The sequence below is a fragment of the Ruditapes philippinarum genome, unplaced genomic scaffold (assembly GCF_026571515.1).
Source record: "Ruditapes philippinarum isolate M1 unplaced genomic scaffold, ASM2657151v2 ctg3042_1_1_1_1, whole genome shotgun sequence".
Taxonomy (NCBI): Eukaryota; Metazoa; Mollusca; class Bivalvia; order Venerida; family Veneridae; genus Ruditapes; species Ruditapes philippinarum.
In genome coordinates, this window is record NW_026862144.1 from 107,922 (window position 1) to 125,811 (window position 17,890).

The 17,890-nt window shown below is 30.2% G+C and overlaps 1 protein-coding gene across 1 annotated transcript; it reads right to left on the minus strand.

Annotated features, from left to right (window-relative positions):
* Positions 1-2,243: 2,243 nt before the first annotated feature.
* Positions 2,244-17,731, minus strand: LOC132718098 (fibropellin-1-like; the record flags this gene model as incomplete). The annotated part of the gene is given in 12 exon segments (XM_060701727.1): positions 2,244-2,398; positions 3,294-3,514; positions 6,857-6,953; positions 8,209-8,303; positions 9,154-9,267; positions 9,916-10,035; positions 11,123-11,236; positions 12,461-12,574; positions 13,660-13,773; positions 14,645-14,758; positions 17,058-17,171; positions 17,636-17,731. Coding segments are annotated over 12 exon segments (1,316 nt in total), but the record flags the coding sequence as incomplete, so codon positions are not given.
* Between the last annotated feature and the right edge of the window lie 159 nt (positions 17,732-17,890).

Below are 17,890 nucleotides of genomic sequence, written 5' to 3' on the forward strand. Positions count from 1 at the left end.
ACGTCAGATGCTTAACACATATAAAATTTAGCGCTTCCTGTGTAATTATTTGTCATAAAAGTAGCAAAATGTAAACAAAGTAGTATATGTATTTTGACGTCCATACAAAATACTTAATTACTATAACTGTACTAATTGCAAAACGTCATCAGAAGCAAAAGATGGTTTAGTAAATTGGCAAATGAGTATTGGTTTGAAACTGTAATAGGTCACAAAAATTAAAAACTTTTTGAGAAATGAAAATAAAAGTCTTTCTGGGGGTAAAGTGGAACCTTTGAATTAGTGTTTTCTAGAGCTCATCATGTTATTTTTACCATTAGCATACATTAGTCTTTGGGACTGAATTGTCTTTGTTGTCTTCTGTCTTGCTTCGTCTATTGTTGCAGGTGACTGTCTTGTTTCTCTGCCCTCCGTCTGTAAGGTCATGCGTACTTTTTATTGTCACTGGACTCTGTCCTTTTGTATATAGATTTACCAGATCATTTCTGTAATTTAGTTATAATGTCTTATGTTAATAGGGAGCTGTTCATTTTGCGGGGATTCATATTATTTACACTGTGTCGTCAGTTAGGGACATGTTTGGGCTGTGAGTAAGGTTGTGCGCGCCTTCAAGCGATATGAAGCTTGCACTTTCCATTATCGTCCATGAACAGGTTTAATCAAGCCGGGCCTGCAACATTTTCAATTTTGTTGTTGTGTACGTTCTTAAGGATTCCTTATTACTCTCTATTTTGAACCTTTCAAAAGTTGTACTATGTGTTCCTTCACATGCATATATTGTATTTAGTTACATGTTTAGTATGGTGCCGGGTTCTGTGATATTGTTTCGTGTTAAGCATCAGCTGGAAGTATTTCCTTTTCAAACACACTCATTTCTCATTTTTGCAACCCCTGCTTTTCCTTACACCCAATCTTTTTTCATTCAATTTCCGTCCTTAGGAACTGTTATAGGTATGTCCATTCTCTTTGCCTCGGTCCTGGCTGCCCTACTAGTGAGTTTAGCCTATATCGAGGACTGCGGTTGACAAACATCGCCTTGCCTAAGGCTCATTTAAAATTCATCTACTTCCAGGTTAACTATATTTTGAGCTCGTAATTATTACACAGAGGGGCAATTGTGGTATTTCCCTACCAGTAAAACTTGAATTTGGACATATTAATTTACTTTGTCGGTTTGACGTAAATCCCGACCAAAAACAACACCAACAACAAAAAGAAAAGCAGAAAATTATTTAAGTTTAATATCAACTTCATTAAGTGCTCATATTACATTTATCTAGGGCTTGTTATCACCTGATCACTTTATTTATGGTTAACGGTAGTCTTTTTATTGTTCATATTTGTTATTTATAGAGTTCATGGTAGTTAATATTGGTTTGCATTTTAACTTTGTAATCATGTATATTATATAAGGCATGCTGTCAATTTGGTATAGTAAATGTTAGCTTTACCTAAGGCTATTGTTAGCTTTATGAAAGGTTCGTTTACGTTTTATACAGTGTTCATTTCTATTTTAACTCCGACGAATGGTTCTTGTTAATACATATATAGCGTATTCTTAATGTAAGTTCAATGTGAAATGTAGTTTTATCTGTGGATGTTTCTAAATTCAAAATGTCACCATTTTCGTGTTTAAATGTTGAATTCTGCTTAAGCCGATGCTAGGGGGCGTTGAGGTAATTTGCACGTTCCAGTACCGTCCATGAACAGGCTAAATCAAACGGAGCCTGCAAAATTAAAAATTTTGTCGTGTTGGCCTTTCTATAGGGATTTTGTTTGTCCCTCTTTTAAATAGAGCTCATAATATTATCATCCAGGGTATTTTAGCTTTATTTAGAGAGTAGTTTAGAGGTCATGAGGTTTTTATCTAACGCTCGTGTTGGATTATTTAGGGTGAATTTTTATTTTACTCGTACATAAAGCTCATTTTAGCTTTAACTTTGAATCATGTAAGCTCTATGTATAGCTTTTTTAGATTTATCATGTGAACGTTGTCAAGAGGTCATGAAAATATGAGCTTTACCTTGGATTCCGAGAAATTTTGATAAATGTATAAAGAACTTACAGTTAATTTTGTGAGTAAAATACGACCGTAAATACACTGAACATTACAGATTTACTGCATTGCCAATATAATACTTAAATAATTTGAGGATAATCGTTGAAAGTAAAAATGCATGCTACTGAAACATATTTCAAAATAAGGTAAATCTGGGTATATTTCTACAGGAACACAACACTCATTTACTCATTACATCAATTTTATTATTGATATAACTACTTGCAATATTCTATAAATCATGAATTGTGTTAGGTTTGTATCCAGAGAAAAATTCACAAGAAAACTTTTAAGTTAGTACATCATTCTTCAGTTTGTATTTCTTCCTGCCTTGGTTCACTGAAATAGAATAAATGGACTTTAAAGCATTTTATTTACTCCAAGAATAAGCCACGGTAAAATTAGTATCACAAATTTAATTCAAATTACACTGTTTAATTAAAACAAGGGATATTATATAAGTAGGTAAAGTTAGAAGTTATAGCAGTATTACAGCTGTAACTTCTGTTACAGTTATATTTGTTTTAAATATCGGCAGTAACAACAGTAATAAAAAAAAGTTTGTACTAATGGTAATTAATGGTTTGAAAACAACTGCTTGTACGGCTTGATTCAAACATTTTACATGACATTAACTAAATGTTCCATGAAGTAATGTTATAAAGGAAACTTGGAAACTATGTATAGTTTTCGAAGAACATATGAAATTTGAGCATGCTGAATAATATAAATCCACTGGTATCAAATTAAATATATGTGTGGATAATTTGAAATTGTAATAAAGCGAATGTTTCTTCAAAATGAACCGTTACTTACTTGTAAACACTTTAACTTTACAAATATTATTCATTAATAATCAGTGAACATTATTTATAAAGAATGTCATTTTCGTACACTGAGTTTAACTCGATATTAAACTCTAGACAATCAAGTACATTGTAAACAAGAAATGATTTACAAACAAAAATCATCATTAGCTTATCTGTGTTAATCAAATATATTTAACAGTTTTTTCGATACATAATATTAAGGAGATGCGTTTACAAGTTGCATGGTAACTTAATTAGCTGCGGAACAGTACTCTGGTTTTGAGTCACGGTCATTCTGCACAAGTTTGCCATCGCAGATATTATGAAAGTAGATAAAATTTTGTAAAGTTCCAGAAACACCATATACAGTTTATTCTTTTTATCTTGAAACAGATTAAAAGCATTTATTTTAACAATTTACTCACCAATGCTTGTTCACAAATATAACTGGCGGTGCCGCCTGAACAAGTATACAGGTACCAAACATTATACAGCGGGCTATAAAACGCATAAGCACAATCATTTAACGCAGAATTGAAAGCATAAGAATAAGCAAAGTTTGGTGGACTGAAAGTTGGTGTTTCTCCCGAATATTCCCAAACGAATTGTCCTTCAGTTGTTCTGTCATTTAATCCTATCCAAACATCTGTAAAATAATATTTTAACATCCACAAATAAAGTACAACTTAATTTCCATAGATTTTAAAAACGTATAAAACTTCAAAGTAATTGTCTAGCTTGAAAAATAGAAAAAAAAAAGACTCAATGCATTGAAATTCATAGGATCCCTTGTTTCAGTGACGGTTTAGTTCCAGATTTCTTTTCAAAACATACTGCCATTTAAAAGAGCAATGCTTCAAAATGTCATTACGCAGTGGCACTGTTCAATAAACATAAAACCTACATACATCTTTGAAAAATGTGGTTAAAAATACTTTGTGCATCATAGCATTAAAAGTTACATAAGAACCCCTCTTTTTAAGCATTTTCCTCATTTTTTTTCATTAACTGAATCATTTATTTTGATTAAGTTTTCTCAACTTTAGTTTGATTTCAAAAAATCGTTTTGTTTTTCCGGCTAAATGTTTGACTTCATGTAAAATTTACTGGGAAAATAGATTATAAGAAGAATTTTTTCACTTTTTTTTAAAAAAAATTACAAACAGTAATCTCGGAATCCCTTTAGTCCTTCTAAAATAAAATGTAAAGAAATACAGATCTTGCAAACCTATAATAAGTTTTATGGATAGTTTAAAATTGAAACTGAAATTATAGTTCTTGCATTAAAAATCAAATAAAATGGTTATTTCTAAATTACAATTAATATGATTGTTCTTTAACTTTCAAGTTAAATTCCTAAGATAGTCAAGTCTTGTGTAACTAAACTTCCTCCGTTAAAACAATTTACACCGCGTTTACATCTCATTACTTTTTATAGTGAACATTTTATTTTACATAAAAACTTACTAGTTACAAGTTTGTTAAAAATGACAAGACCACCAATAACGTACATGATCCTATAAGTTTACTCATGTACGTGAAAACAGCGAAAAACACACCAAACAATCCGAACTTAATATCAAGTAGCCCCAACTTTCCTGTATATTAAATGATCACTAATTGTTTTCTTCTCTTCCCAAAAATATGGATAGACGGCAATATGGAGACTATACACACCATTTTTATGTTGACTATAGGGAAAATATTAAGAGCTGTCCTACTCACGGTGTGTCGGCGACCTCGTCAAGATTTATTTTTCTAGTTTTTACGCTTTTTGTCTATCAGTTCTTAAGTTTTTAGGGTATTTACTTCAAACTTCCAATATATATTTCTTATCATCAACCACATCATATGTGACAAGCTTTACAACATTAGCACAAAAATCATTCGAATAACCAAACCTAAAATTTGCATTTTTTATTTTAAAAAATGTTCGTAAAGTATTGTAATATTTTAACATGAAATGCTAAAAAAGTAATAATAAATAAAACCCACATTATTTTCGAAATTACATCGTGTACACAATTACTTTACAGGACCCTCTTGAATTTCATACAATCTAAAGGGACTCCACTGAGGTTTAAAAGCTTTAAAACATAACATTTGAATTTCTTACATAAATGAGCTGGGGCACTTTAGACAGAAATATATGCTAAGATAGTTAAGAAATATACTTTGAAATTATTGAAACTCGTATTTATATGCTTTTCGTAGTCCGATTTGAGTTAAAGCGTTTAAACGCTTTTCATTTTTGGTCATTTATTTACAATGTGAATAATTATTCTGGAAAAACGAAGTGCGCGAATGATCTGAAATTTTGCACAAAGATTAGAGGTCTAAACCTACATCAAATGGTACATTTATATGGAAAAAAAGTCCCATCATATCAAAAAACCTCAGTAGAGTCCCTTTAATATTGCAAAATAACCTTAAAAGGTGTGTTCTTGTATGATTTAATGTTCTGCTTGATATTTTCTATAACTCCATTTGTGTATACAAAGTATATGCTTTGCCCGTTGCGGACGAATATCTCTGGGTTTATAAGCAGGAAGGAGTCAATGAAAAAGAACCCATTTAATTTCTGTAAATGAAATGAGGGGTAGTTTTGATAATTCCAAAAAAGGCCCCATGTTTTTTAAAACAACATTTGCTCTAAAAATACATAGAAAAAAACAAGTTTACAGGGATCCTATAGATTTCCTATATACTGATAGGATACTCTTAAAATGATCAGTATATACGTGTACTTGTATGTTTTAATACGGCATGAAGAAATAGACACCTGTCTTTAAATACATTATAAATGTATATAACTGTTGAAGTGACTGGTATTGTTTGCATTTACTGTAACACCGTATTAGTGATAAAGTATTTTAGATACTGACCTATATACATTGCTGCAATTGTAATCATACAAATAATCATACAAATAATGTCACAACAAATAAATGTTGATATTCTTTATAAACTAGGAAACTCTATTCGAAATGTATTTAAACTTTTATTTCTATCTTGTGTGTCACTGATGAAGATACCAATGTATTCATATACGAACATCAACATTTCTTGAAGATTAATAGATTAATGTTTCTTTGTTGACTTTAAAAAAAAACTATTCTTGAAAAAAAAAAACGAATTCCGGCACAAATAATTGATTTAGTGCAACGAAATTGAATATACCTGAATAAACATTTTAATAAATGTCGTTTACACATGTAGCTCTTTAAGATCCTACATAACAGACGGAAAGGATTCAACTTCATAAAAAAATTGCAGTTTGAAGTTTGTTTGTGTCACGGTTCAGAATTGTTGACTATTTAAGGAAGGAGATGTGTAGGTTCGATCCTCACTCGGGTCGAAATCTTTCATGTGAGGAAGCCATCCAGCTGGCTTACGGAAGGTCGGTGGTTCTACCCAGGTGCCCGCTCGTGCCTGAAATAATGCCCGGAGGGGCACCTGGGGTCTTCCTCCACCAATAAAGCTGGGAAAAAATCGACGAAAAAATCTCGGCGGGACGCTCTAGGATGGCCCGACTTGAGTGTACGGTCGCCCATATGGGCTTTCCGGCGGCAACCTTAAATAAACGCATTAAAAAAAAAAGCGGCTAGACAGTTCAGTCGGTAGAGCAGCGGTACGGTGTAATATTCCAAGGGTCCCAGGTTCGAGTCCTAGTCAGGCTGCACATTGTTCTCACCCTGTGACATTTGGCGCCCAAAAAGGAACCGTGACTGAATATAGCTCAGTGACATTTGCAAAGATTTTATTGTGGTGTAGTTTTATGCCATTAAATAGATTTAAAAATAACAATAACAGGTTTTGCAATAATAATATTAAGATGCTAAATATCTGAAACTACGGAGAGGGACACAGAAGATGCATAACTTCTAATTGGTTTGTAAGTTATGGATAGCTAGAGCCATGTAAGCTAACGATTATAATTTATTGTATCCATAAAGCAAAATTAAGCTTGATAAATATTATAACATACAATTTTTGCTATTTTGATCCATCAAATTATTTGCAAACAAATTTTCAGCATCGCTTGTGATCTCAATAAGGTATGCACCTTTAGATTCGCAGTCGCTCTGTAGAAGAAAATACAAAACAATATACATGTATAAATGCTTGTTAACCCATTACTTCATATACACGCCTTTTAACGCCTTTTTCACCCCCCCTTTTTGTTGTCTCAAATGATGGAAAATGCCTTATATAGGCCCCAAACACTTGTTTTTGTTTGAGAAATGTTGCTAAAAAAGTGACCTCTTTTTCGGCGCGGCCCCCCCAACCAAAAGATACATCAGGGGGTTGCCAGAAGGGGGATGTGCCCCCTTCTGTTTGGGGGGTTTGAAGGGGGGCGGAGTCCCCCTCATCGCCAAGAAAATTTTGGACTTGTGAGAGGCTGTAAATGACCCCAGATTGATCATAAGGTAACATGTAACCAACGTTGAAAAGCATTTGACTCTATCTCAATCCATTTAGAAGTTGCAGCACTTTGAAATCAATTTTGATGGAAAAAGTCAACGCAAAATAGTGATTTTTGGCAATTTTGAGATGTCCCCTCGTTGCCATGGTAACAGAAAATTTAAGCCTGATCATGTTGTTGCAAGGGCAATGGTCCAGTCAACATTTGTGCGAAGTTTGATTAGTGTTGAAGCAGTTTTTATAGTATTATAGCAATTTGAATTTGTAACGGGAGACTTTTCAATGAAAACAGCCATTTTTCACAAAATGCTCATGAAGTAATGGGTTAACAATCATGTTTATGTCATTATCAATATGATATATGTCACTTGTAACTTGCAATACCTAAACAACTAAAATAATACACTTCCGGACAGAATTACTTATCTATGAAATGAAGCGTTAAGAGAGAGAAGGTGATTTGGAAATAACAATAATTATGGATATAAAGTAACTGCTATTTGCGTACGGTTATTTTTGCTTTTATATGTGTTTTTAGAGAGATTTCTTTGTTTTCTAATCTTTTAGAGAATTAAGATAACTTGGAAAAGGTAAGAAAATAGCATTTATCTTTTATATATGGTAAATATGAGCTAAAACACAGCCAAATGTTTGGCCCAACGTGCCACCAATTGTATCGTATAACTGGTATTCGCAAAGCGTATACAGATGAATTAAATACGATTATATGATTTTCATTTTGTTATATCTTCACAAATATTTGTTCTTTATTACTAAATACTTTCCATTTATAACAGTTGTGAAATATTGTAAGTTGACTTACAAAATTATTAAACTTTTCAACATTCTATCACAAATCATATACTATTGTAAAGAAATATAAAAACATTCGCATAATGTACAAGGTATTCTCACCTTGGCTTCTTCCCAAGTCATAAAACCAGATACAAACAGATAACAACTGCTTTCAAATTCGGTCCATCCTTCAGGACACGCGTCTCCAGGAACTTCTTTAAAAGAGTATGCACATAAACACACTTAAATTTCTATGACAGATTATTTACTAATTGTTTTATATTATAATGGGAATATTTCTTATAGCTTTATATGACGAAATAATATAAATGACAACAATTAATGATTACTGCAACATAGAAGACATTGTTTGCTAAAACTATCTACAGATATGTTTGTGTGTTAACCGTGGTCATTACTGGTCTCAAAATTTAAGCATGGTTGACAGATATATTCGTTCTGTCGCAGGGTTAAATATTTCTTGTAGAACAGAAACAAAATCTGGGCGAAGGCTCGATGTTTTAATAAATCAAAATAAAAATTGTCTAAAAAAATAATTAAATAATCACACATCGTACAAATATTTATTTATATTTTGTAGCAAGCAAATTGGGACATACGAAGGATATACGGCGTAAACAAAACTTCAACATTAGCAATTTAAACTTAATAAATATTGTAATAAAGTTTAGGTTCAGGCTTTATGTGACAAAATGATATGTTTCACATTATTGATTATCTAAACTAAACTTCCATACAAACATATAAGAAAATGTAAAATAGAAATTCGAAAACTAGGACAAAGAATATTAGAAAATAAATTTGCCATAGTATCCACGTAATGTACATGTTAGAATAAGTCATTTACATGAATGGACTTTAATTTTTAAGCAAGAATAAGTAAAGTTCGATAATGGAGGATATCCCCTTCTATAGCAGAAATCAATCTAAATTTTGTTAGACATTTTAACAACTAGACACGTATTTTTTATAAAGAAAAAGAAAACTTAAAAATTATAAACAAGGCAATGATGGATTGAAACAAATTATAAGAAATCGAGTTACCTATTTCACAATTGTTACCAGTAAATCCAGGCACACAAGAACATGTATATTCGTTTACTCCGTTATTACATGTTCCACCATTTATACATGGATTACCCGAGCATTCATTTATATCTAAAGATGTCAAAGGAATACATACAATTTAAAATCACTCTTGTTGGGTAAAAAGTAACACTTGTCAAAATGTTTTTTAAACCTCGAAAATGTAAATGTTTTGACTTCCAATAGTCCGTGTACAAATTTCTTATTCATTTCATGGAAAACTTTGTAATATAAGCAATTTATATTTTATATTTTGTAGCAATCAAATTGGGACATACGAGGGAAAAACGGCGTAAAAAAGAAAGCAATTCAAACATAATAAAAATGTAAAATACAGATTGCATTCAGGCTTTGTGGGACAAAATGATATGTTTCACAATATTGATTATCTAAACTAAAATTCCATACAAACTTATAAGAAAATGTTACATAGAAATTAGAAACTAGGACAAAGAATATTAGAATATAAATTTGCCATAGTATCCATGTAATGTACATGTATGAATAAGTCATTTACATGAATGGATTTTAATTTTACAAGCAAGAATAAGTAAAGTTCGATAATAGGGGATACAGTATCCCATTCGATAGTAGAAATCAATCCAAATTTCGTTAGACATTTTAACAACTAGACACATATTTTATAAAGAATTAGAAAACTTAAAAAAAAAATTAAATAGGCAATGATGGATTGAAACAAATAATAAGAAATCAAGCTACCTATTTCACAATTTGTACCAGTATACCCTGGCGCACAAGAACATGTATATTCGTTTACTCCGTCGTTACATGTACCATCATTTATACATGGATTACCCACGCACTCATCTACATCTAAAGCTGCCAAAGGGATACATACAATTTAAATCCAGTTTAGGAAAAGCAAAACATGTCGTATTAAAAATGTGTCATTTTCAAACAGATTGCCATATCAGTAAACCAATTGAAAATGATTCTAAATATTCTAGGACATCTGCAGGTGTTAATTATTACATACATCATGTAAAAACATAGTATCAAATAATTACTATTATGTAGAGCAATATACTATCATATATGACCGCAGAATATGGAAGGTAATATCCGCCATAGCAAATACAATTCCATTCAGGTAAATTACTTATTCTGACATGTAAAATGCATTGATATAATTTTAAAATAATATTTTGATATTCTTTGCCTCTATTTCTAATTTCTGCGTCCCATTTTCTACTTTGTTTGTATGTAAATTCTAACTTAATATGTAAAATTATACTGTGAATTTCTTAACAAAATGGTCACGTTTACACTTGTAAATTGTTGTTTTAAAATCACTCTTGTTTTGTAAATCGTAATAATTGTCAAAATGTATTTTAAAACTCATAAATGTAATTGTTTTGACTTCCAATAGTCCGTGTACCAATTTCTTTTTCTTTTCATGGAAAACTTTGTAATATAAGTTTTTTTTTATATTTTGTAGCTAGCAAATTTGGACATACAAAAGAAATAAGGCGTAAAAAGAGAACTTCAACATTTGCAATTAAAACCTTATAAATATGTATAATACAGCTTGCATTCAGGGTTTTTGTGACAAAATGATGTGTTTCACAATATTGATTATCTAAATTTCCATACAAACAATCAAACATATAGGAAAAATGTTACATAAAATTTAAACTAGGACAAAGAAAATAAGAATATGAATTTGCCATAGTACCCATGTAATGTGTATATAAGAATAAGTCATTTACATGAATGGATTTGAATTAACAAGCAAGAATAAGTAAAGTTCGATGATGGAGGATATCCCCTTCTATAGTATAAATCAATCCGAATTTCGAAAGACATTTCAACAACTAGACACGTATTTTTTATTTACAAACAGAAAACTTAAAAAATATAAACAAGGCAATGATGGATTAAAACAAATTATAAGAAATAGAGTTACCTATTTCGCAATTCCAACCAGTATACCCTGGCGCACAAGAACATGTATATTCGTTTACTCCGTCGTTACATGTACCATCATTTATACATGGATTACCCACGCATTCATCTATATCTAAAGTTGCCAAAGGATACATACAATTTAAATCCAGTTTAGGAAAAGCAAAACATGTCGTATTAAAAATGTGTCTTTTTCAAACAGATTGCCATATCAGTTAACCCATTGAAAACAATGTTAAATATTCAAGGACATCTGCAGGTGTTTATTCACAAATATTCTTTCAAGTCCTGTTTCAAAAGTCATGTATCTAATTTGGTATTTCCATTTTTTTGTTATTATATTCCGTTTCATGATAAATGAAATCAGTAGATATCATTTTTTTATCTCTTACCCATATTACAATGGATTCTCAATTACATCATGTACATACATTGTATCAAATGATTACTATTATGTACAACAATAAACTATCATACATGACAGCAGAATATGGAAGGGGTTATCCGCCATAGCAAAAACAATTCCATTCATGTAAATAACTGATTCTTACATGTAAAATGCATTGATATAATTTTAAATTAATATTTTGATATTCTTTGCCTCTATTTTTAATTTCTGCATCCCATTTTCTACTTTGTTTGTATGTAAATTCACACTTTATATGTAAATTATACTGTGAATATTCTATGTATCAATTTATTAACAAAATGGTCACGTTTACACTTGTGAATTGTTGTTTTAAAATCACTCTTGTTGTGTAAAACGTAATAATTGTCAAAATGTACTTCAAAACTCATAAATGTATTTGTTTTTACTTCCAATAGTCCGTGTTCAAATTTCTTATTACTTTCATGGAAAACTTTGTAATGTAAGTTCTATATTTAGTAGAAAGCAAATTGGGACATACGAAGGAAATACGGCGTGAAAAAGAAAACTTCAACATTAGCAATTTAAACTTAATAAATATGCATAATACAGTTTGCGTTCAGGCTTTTTGTGGCCAGGGTCTTTCAAATAGAAAACACCCTGGTGTGGCAAAAATACATGTTTCACAATATTGATTATCTAAAATTCCATGCAAACATATAAGAAAATGTGAAATAGAAATTAGAAACTAGGACAAAGAATATAAGAATATAAGTTTGCCATAGTATCCATGTTATGTACATGTAAGAATAAGTCATTTTCATGAATGGATTTTAATTTACAAGCAAGAATAAGTAAAGTTCGATAATGGAGGATAACCCCCTTCTATAGTAGAAATCAAAAAGAAACAAAAACTAAAAAAAATAAACAAGGCAATGATTGATTGAAACAAATAATAAGAAATAGAGTTACCTATTTCACAATTTGTACCATTATACCCTGGCGCACAAGAACATGTATATTCGTTTACTCCGTCGTTACATGTACCATCATTTATACATGGATTACCCACGCATTCATCTATATCTAAAGTTGCCAAAAGGATACATACAATTTAAATCCAGTTAAGGAAAAGCAAAACATGTCGTATTAAAAATGTGTCATTTTCAAACATATTGCCATATCAGTAAACCAATTGAAAACGATTCCAAATATTCAAGGACATCTGCAGGTGTTAATTCATACATACATCATGTAAATACATTGTATCAAATGATAACTATAATGTACAGCATTATGCTATTATATATAACCGTTGAATATGGAAGGGGCTATCCGCCATAGCAAATACAATTCCAATCATGTAAATTACTTATTCTTACATGTAAAATGCATTGATATAATTTTAAATTAATATTTTAATATTCTTTGTCTCTATTTCTTATTTCTGTGTCGCATTTTTCTACTCTGTTTGTATGTAAATTCTAACTTAATATGTAAAATTATACTATGAATCTCTATGTATCTATTTCTTAATAAAATGGTCACGTTTACACTTGAAATTGTTCTTTTAAAATCACTCTTGTTGTGTAAAACGTAATAATTGTCAACATGTCTTTTAAAACTCGAAAATGTACTTGTTTTGACTTCCAATAGTCCGTGAACAAATTTTTTATTCCTTTCAAATATAAGTTATTTATATTTTGTAGCAAGCAAATTGGGACATACGAAGGAAATACGGCGTTAAAAAAGAAAACTTCAACATTAGCAATTTAAACTTAATAAATATTGTTAAAACAGTTTGTGTTCAGGCTTTGTTTTGCAAAATGATATGTTTCACAATATTGATTATCTCAAATTCCAAACAAACATATAAGAAAATGTTACATAGAAATTAGATACTAGGGCAAAGAATATTAAAATATAATTTGTTTTCGTATCCATCTAATGCACATGTAAAAATAAGTAATTTACATGAATGGACTTTAATTTTCAAGCAAGAATAAGTAAAGCGCGATAATGGGGGATATCCCCTTCTATAGTAGAAATCAATCCAAATTTCGTTAGACATTATAACAACTAGACACGTATTTTTTTATAAAAAAACAGAAAACTAAAAATTATGAAATAGGCAATAATGGATTGAAACAAATTAAAAGAAATCGAGTTACCTATTTCACAATTTGTACCATTATACCCTGGCGCACAAGAACATGTATATTCGTTTACTCCGTCGTTACATGTACCATCATTTATACATGGATTACCCACGCATTCATCTATATCTAAAGTTGTCAAAGGGATACATACAATTTAAATCCGTTTGAGAAGTGCAAAACACATTGTATCAAAAATGTTTCATTTTCAAACATTTTGTCAAATCAGTTATTTCATTTCCTTTTTTCTAAGTGGTACAAATCAATACAAAAGATTTGATAATGAAAGACACTAAATGTAAAGTAAAATTAATTGAGGGTTAACGAACCTTTTTCCGTACATTAACATCTGCAATCACAATGACCCATTGACAACGATTTTAGATATTCAAGGACATCTGCATTTGTTCATTCACAAATATGGATTCAAGTTTTGCTTGCATAAAGTCATATGTCTAATTTGGTATTTCCATTTTTCGTTATTGAAATATTGTACTAGGAAACCAATCATGTCACGCTTTTCTTGCCCTATTGTGTTGTATATTCATCCTTTCAACCACTAAGTATGGCACTTTTTTAAACCCAGACTCGTGGCACATTCATCTTTGTATTCAGTTTCATGATAAATGTAATTAAATCAGTAGATAATTTTTTTTCTCTAACCCATTTAACAATGGATTCACTATTACATCATGTACATACATTTATCAAATGATAACTATTATGTACAGCATTAGACTATCATATATGACCGCAGAATATGGCAGGGGTTATCCGCCATAGCAAATACAATTCCATTCATGTAATTTACTTATTCTTACAGCAAGAATAAGTAAAGTTCGATAATGGAGGATATCCCATTCTATAGTAGAAATCAATCCAAATTTCGTTAGACATTTTAACAACTAGACACGTATTTTTTTTTATAAAGACACAGAAAACTAAAAAGGTATAAACAAGGCAATGATTGATTGAAACAAATAATAAGAAAATGAGTTACCTGTTTCACAATTCGAACCAGTATACCCTGGCGCACAAGAACATGTATATTCGTTTACTCCGTCGTTACATGTACCATCATTTATACATGGATTACCCACGCATTCATCTATATCTAAAGTTGCCAAAAGGATACATACAATTGAAATCCAGTTTAGGAAAAGCAAAACATGTCGTATTTAAAATGTGTCATTTTCAAACATATTGCGATATCAGTAAACCAATTGAAAACTATTCTAAATATTCAAGGACATCTACAGGTGTTTATTCATACATACATCATGTAAATACATTGTGTTATGTACAGCATTATACTATCATATATTACCGTAGAATATAGAAGAGGATATCTGCCATATCAAATACAATTCCATTCATGTAAATTACTTACTCTTACATGTAAAATGCATTGATATAATTTTAATTAATATTTTAAATTTTTTTGTCTCTATTTCTTATTTCTGTGTCCCATTTTTCTACTTTGTTTGTATGTAAATTCTAACTAAATATGTAAAATTATACTGTGAATATTCTATGTATCAATTTCTTAACAAAATGGTCACGTTTACACTTGTAAATTGTTTTTTTAGAATCACTCTTGTTGTGTAAAACGTAATAATTGTCAAAATGTATTTTAAAACTCATAAATGTATTTGTTTTGACTTCCAGAGTCCGTGTACAAATTTCTTATTCCTTTCATGGAAAACATTGAAGTATAAATTATTCCTATTTTGCAGCTAGCAAATTTAAACATTCGAAAGAAATAAGGCGCAAAAAGAAAGCTTCAATATTTGCAATTTAAACTTAATCGATATGTATAATAAATTATGCGTTCAGGCTGTGTTTGACAAAATAATATGTTTCACAATATTGATCATCTAAACTAAATTTCCATACAAAAATATAAGAAAATGTAATATAGAAATTAGAAACTAGGACAAAGAATATTACAATATAAATTTGCAAAAGTATCCATGTAATGTACATGTAAGAATAAGTCATTTACATGAATGGATTTTAATTTACAAGCAAGAATAAGTAAAGTTCGATAATGGAGGATAATCCCTTCTATAGACGAAATCAATCCAAATTTCGTTAGATATTACAATAACTAGACACGTATTTTTTATAAAGAAACAGAAAACTTAAAATTATGAAATAGGCAATGATGGATTGAAACAAATAATAAGAAATAGAGTTACCTATTTCACAATTTGTACCATTATACCCTGGCGCACAAGAACATGTATATTCGTTTACTCCGTCGTTACATGTACCACCATTCTACATGGATTACCCACGCATTCATCTATATCTAAAGTTGCCAAAGGGATACATACAATATAAATCCAGTTTAAGAAAAGCAAAACATGTCGTATTAAAAATGTGTCATTTTCAAACATATTGCCATATCAGTAAACCCATTGAAAACGATTCTAAATATTCAAGGACATATGCAGGTGTTAATTCTTACATACATCATGTAAATACATTGTATCAAATGATAACTATTATGTACAGCATTATACTATCATATATTACCGTAGAATATGGAAGGGGATATCCGCCATAGCAAATACAATTCCATTCATGTAAATTACTAATTCTTACATGTAAAATGCATTTATATAATTTTAAATTAATATTTTGATATTCTTTGCCTCTATTTCTAATTTCTGCGTCCCATATTCTACTTTGTTTGTATGTAAATTTTAAATTAATATGTAAAATTATACTGTGAATTTCTTAACAAAATGGTCACGTTTACACTTGTAAACTGTTCTTTTAAAATCACTCTTGTTGTGTAAATCGTAATAATTGTCAAAATGTATTTTAAAACTCATAAATATAATTGTTTTGACTTCAAATAGTCCTTGTACAAATTTCTTATTCTATTGATGCAAAACTTTGTAATATAAGTTTTTTTATATTTTGTAGCTAGCAAATTTGGACAAACAATGGAAATAAGGCGTAAAAAGAAAATTTCGACATTTGCGATTTAAACTAAATAAATAGGTATAATACAGTTTGCATTCAGGCTTTTTGTGACAAAATGATATGTTTCACAATATTGATTTTCTAATTTTCCATACAAACAATCAAACATATAAGAAAATGTTACATAAAATTAAACCTAGGACAAAGGAAATAAGAATATGAATTTGCCATAGTACCCATGTAATGTGTACATAAGAATAAGTTATTTACATGAATGGATTTGAATTTACAAGCATTAATAAATAAAGTTCGATAATGGAGAATATCCCCATGGAGGAAAGTAGAAATCAATCCAAATTGCGTTAGACATTTTAACAACTAGACACGTATTTTTTTATATAAAAAAAACAACAGAAAACTTAAAAATATAATCAAGGAAATGATAGATTGAAACAAATTATAAGAAATCGAGTTACCTATTTCACAATTCGAACCATTATACCCTGGCGCACAAGAACATGTATATTCGTTTACTCCGTCGTTACATGTACCACCATTTAAACATGGACTAGCCAAGCAGTCATCAATATCTAAAGTGGCGAAAGGAATAAATAAAATTTGAATCCGTTTAAATGAAAAAAAAATGAAAATGAAATATTTTGAATAAAAAGTTACACTACTAAAGGGTTTACAGAAGCACAAAACCGTCATGCTTGGCTTGCGCTAGTGAAATGTATCTGTTCCACCACTAAATATGGCTCGCTCTCTCTCCCTCTTTGAGTGTGCTCGTCGCTGATAAGGCACAGGGCATCGGCAGAAGATTTGAAGAACTTTTGATGGCGTAAATAAATTATGATCTTTTCATTTTAAATATAATATAAACTTCTTAAATTATAAAGAATAACTATTTTAATATCATATCATAAGATCATTCGAAGTGAATGTAAATTTGAACATTGAATAAATTTTGAAAATTTCCGGACAAATTACTTTTGAAACTGAAATGCACATTTTGAAATTCTTCAAATGGTATACTGATAATATATTTATTTACTTTGTTCACAGTATGTGCCTGTGAATCCGCTACCCGTACAATTACATACAATCATAGTGTTACGAAAGTAACACTGGGACCTTATAGTGCAGTCGCCTGAAAAATATTAATAGAATGATTCATTGCATGTTTCTCCTTAGTGTTCATTACATGCGTATGCTTTAATATTGCTTATAACATAACTAACTTTTTTATCAACAACAATGTTATTGTCAATTGACTTTTAGTCAACAAACAATATCATCGATGTGTTAG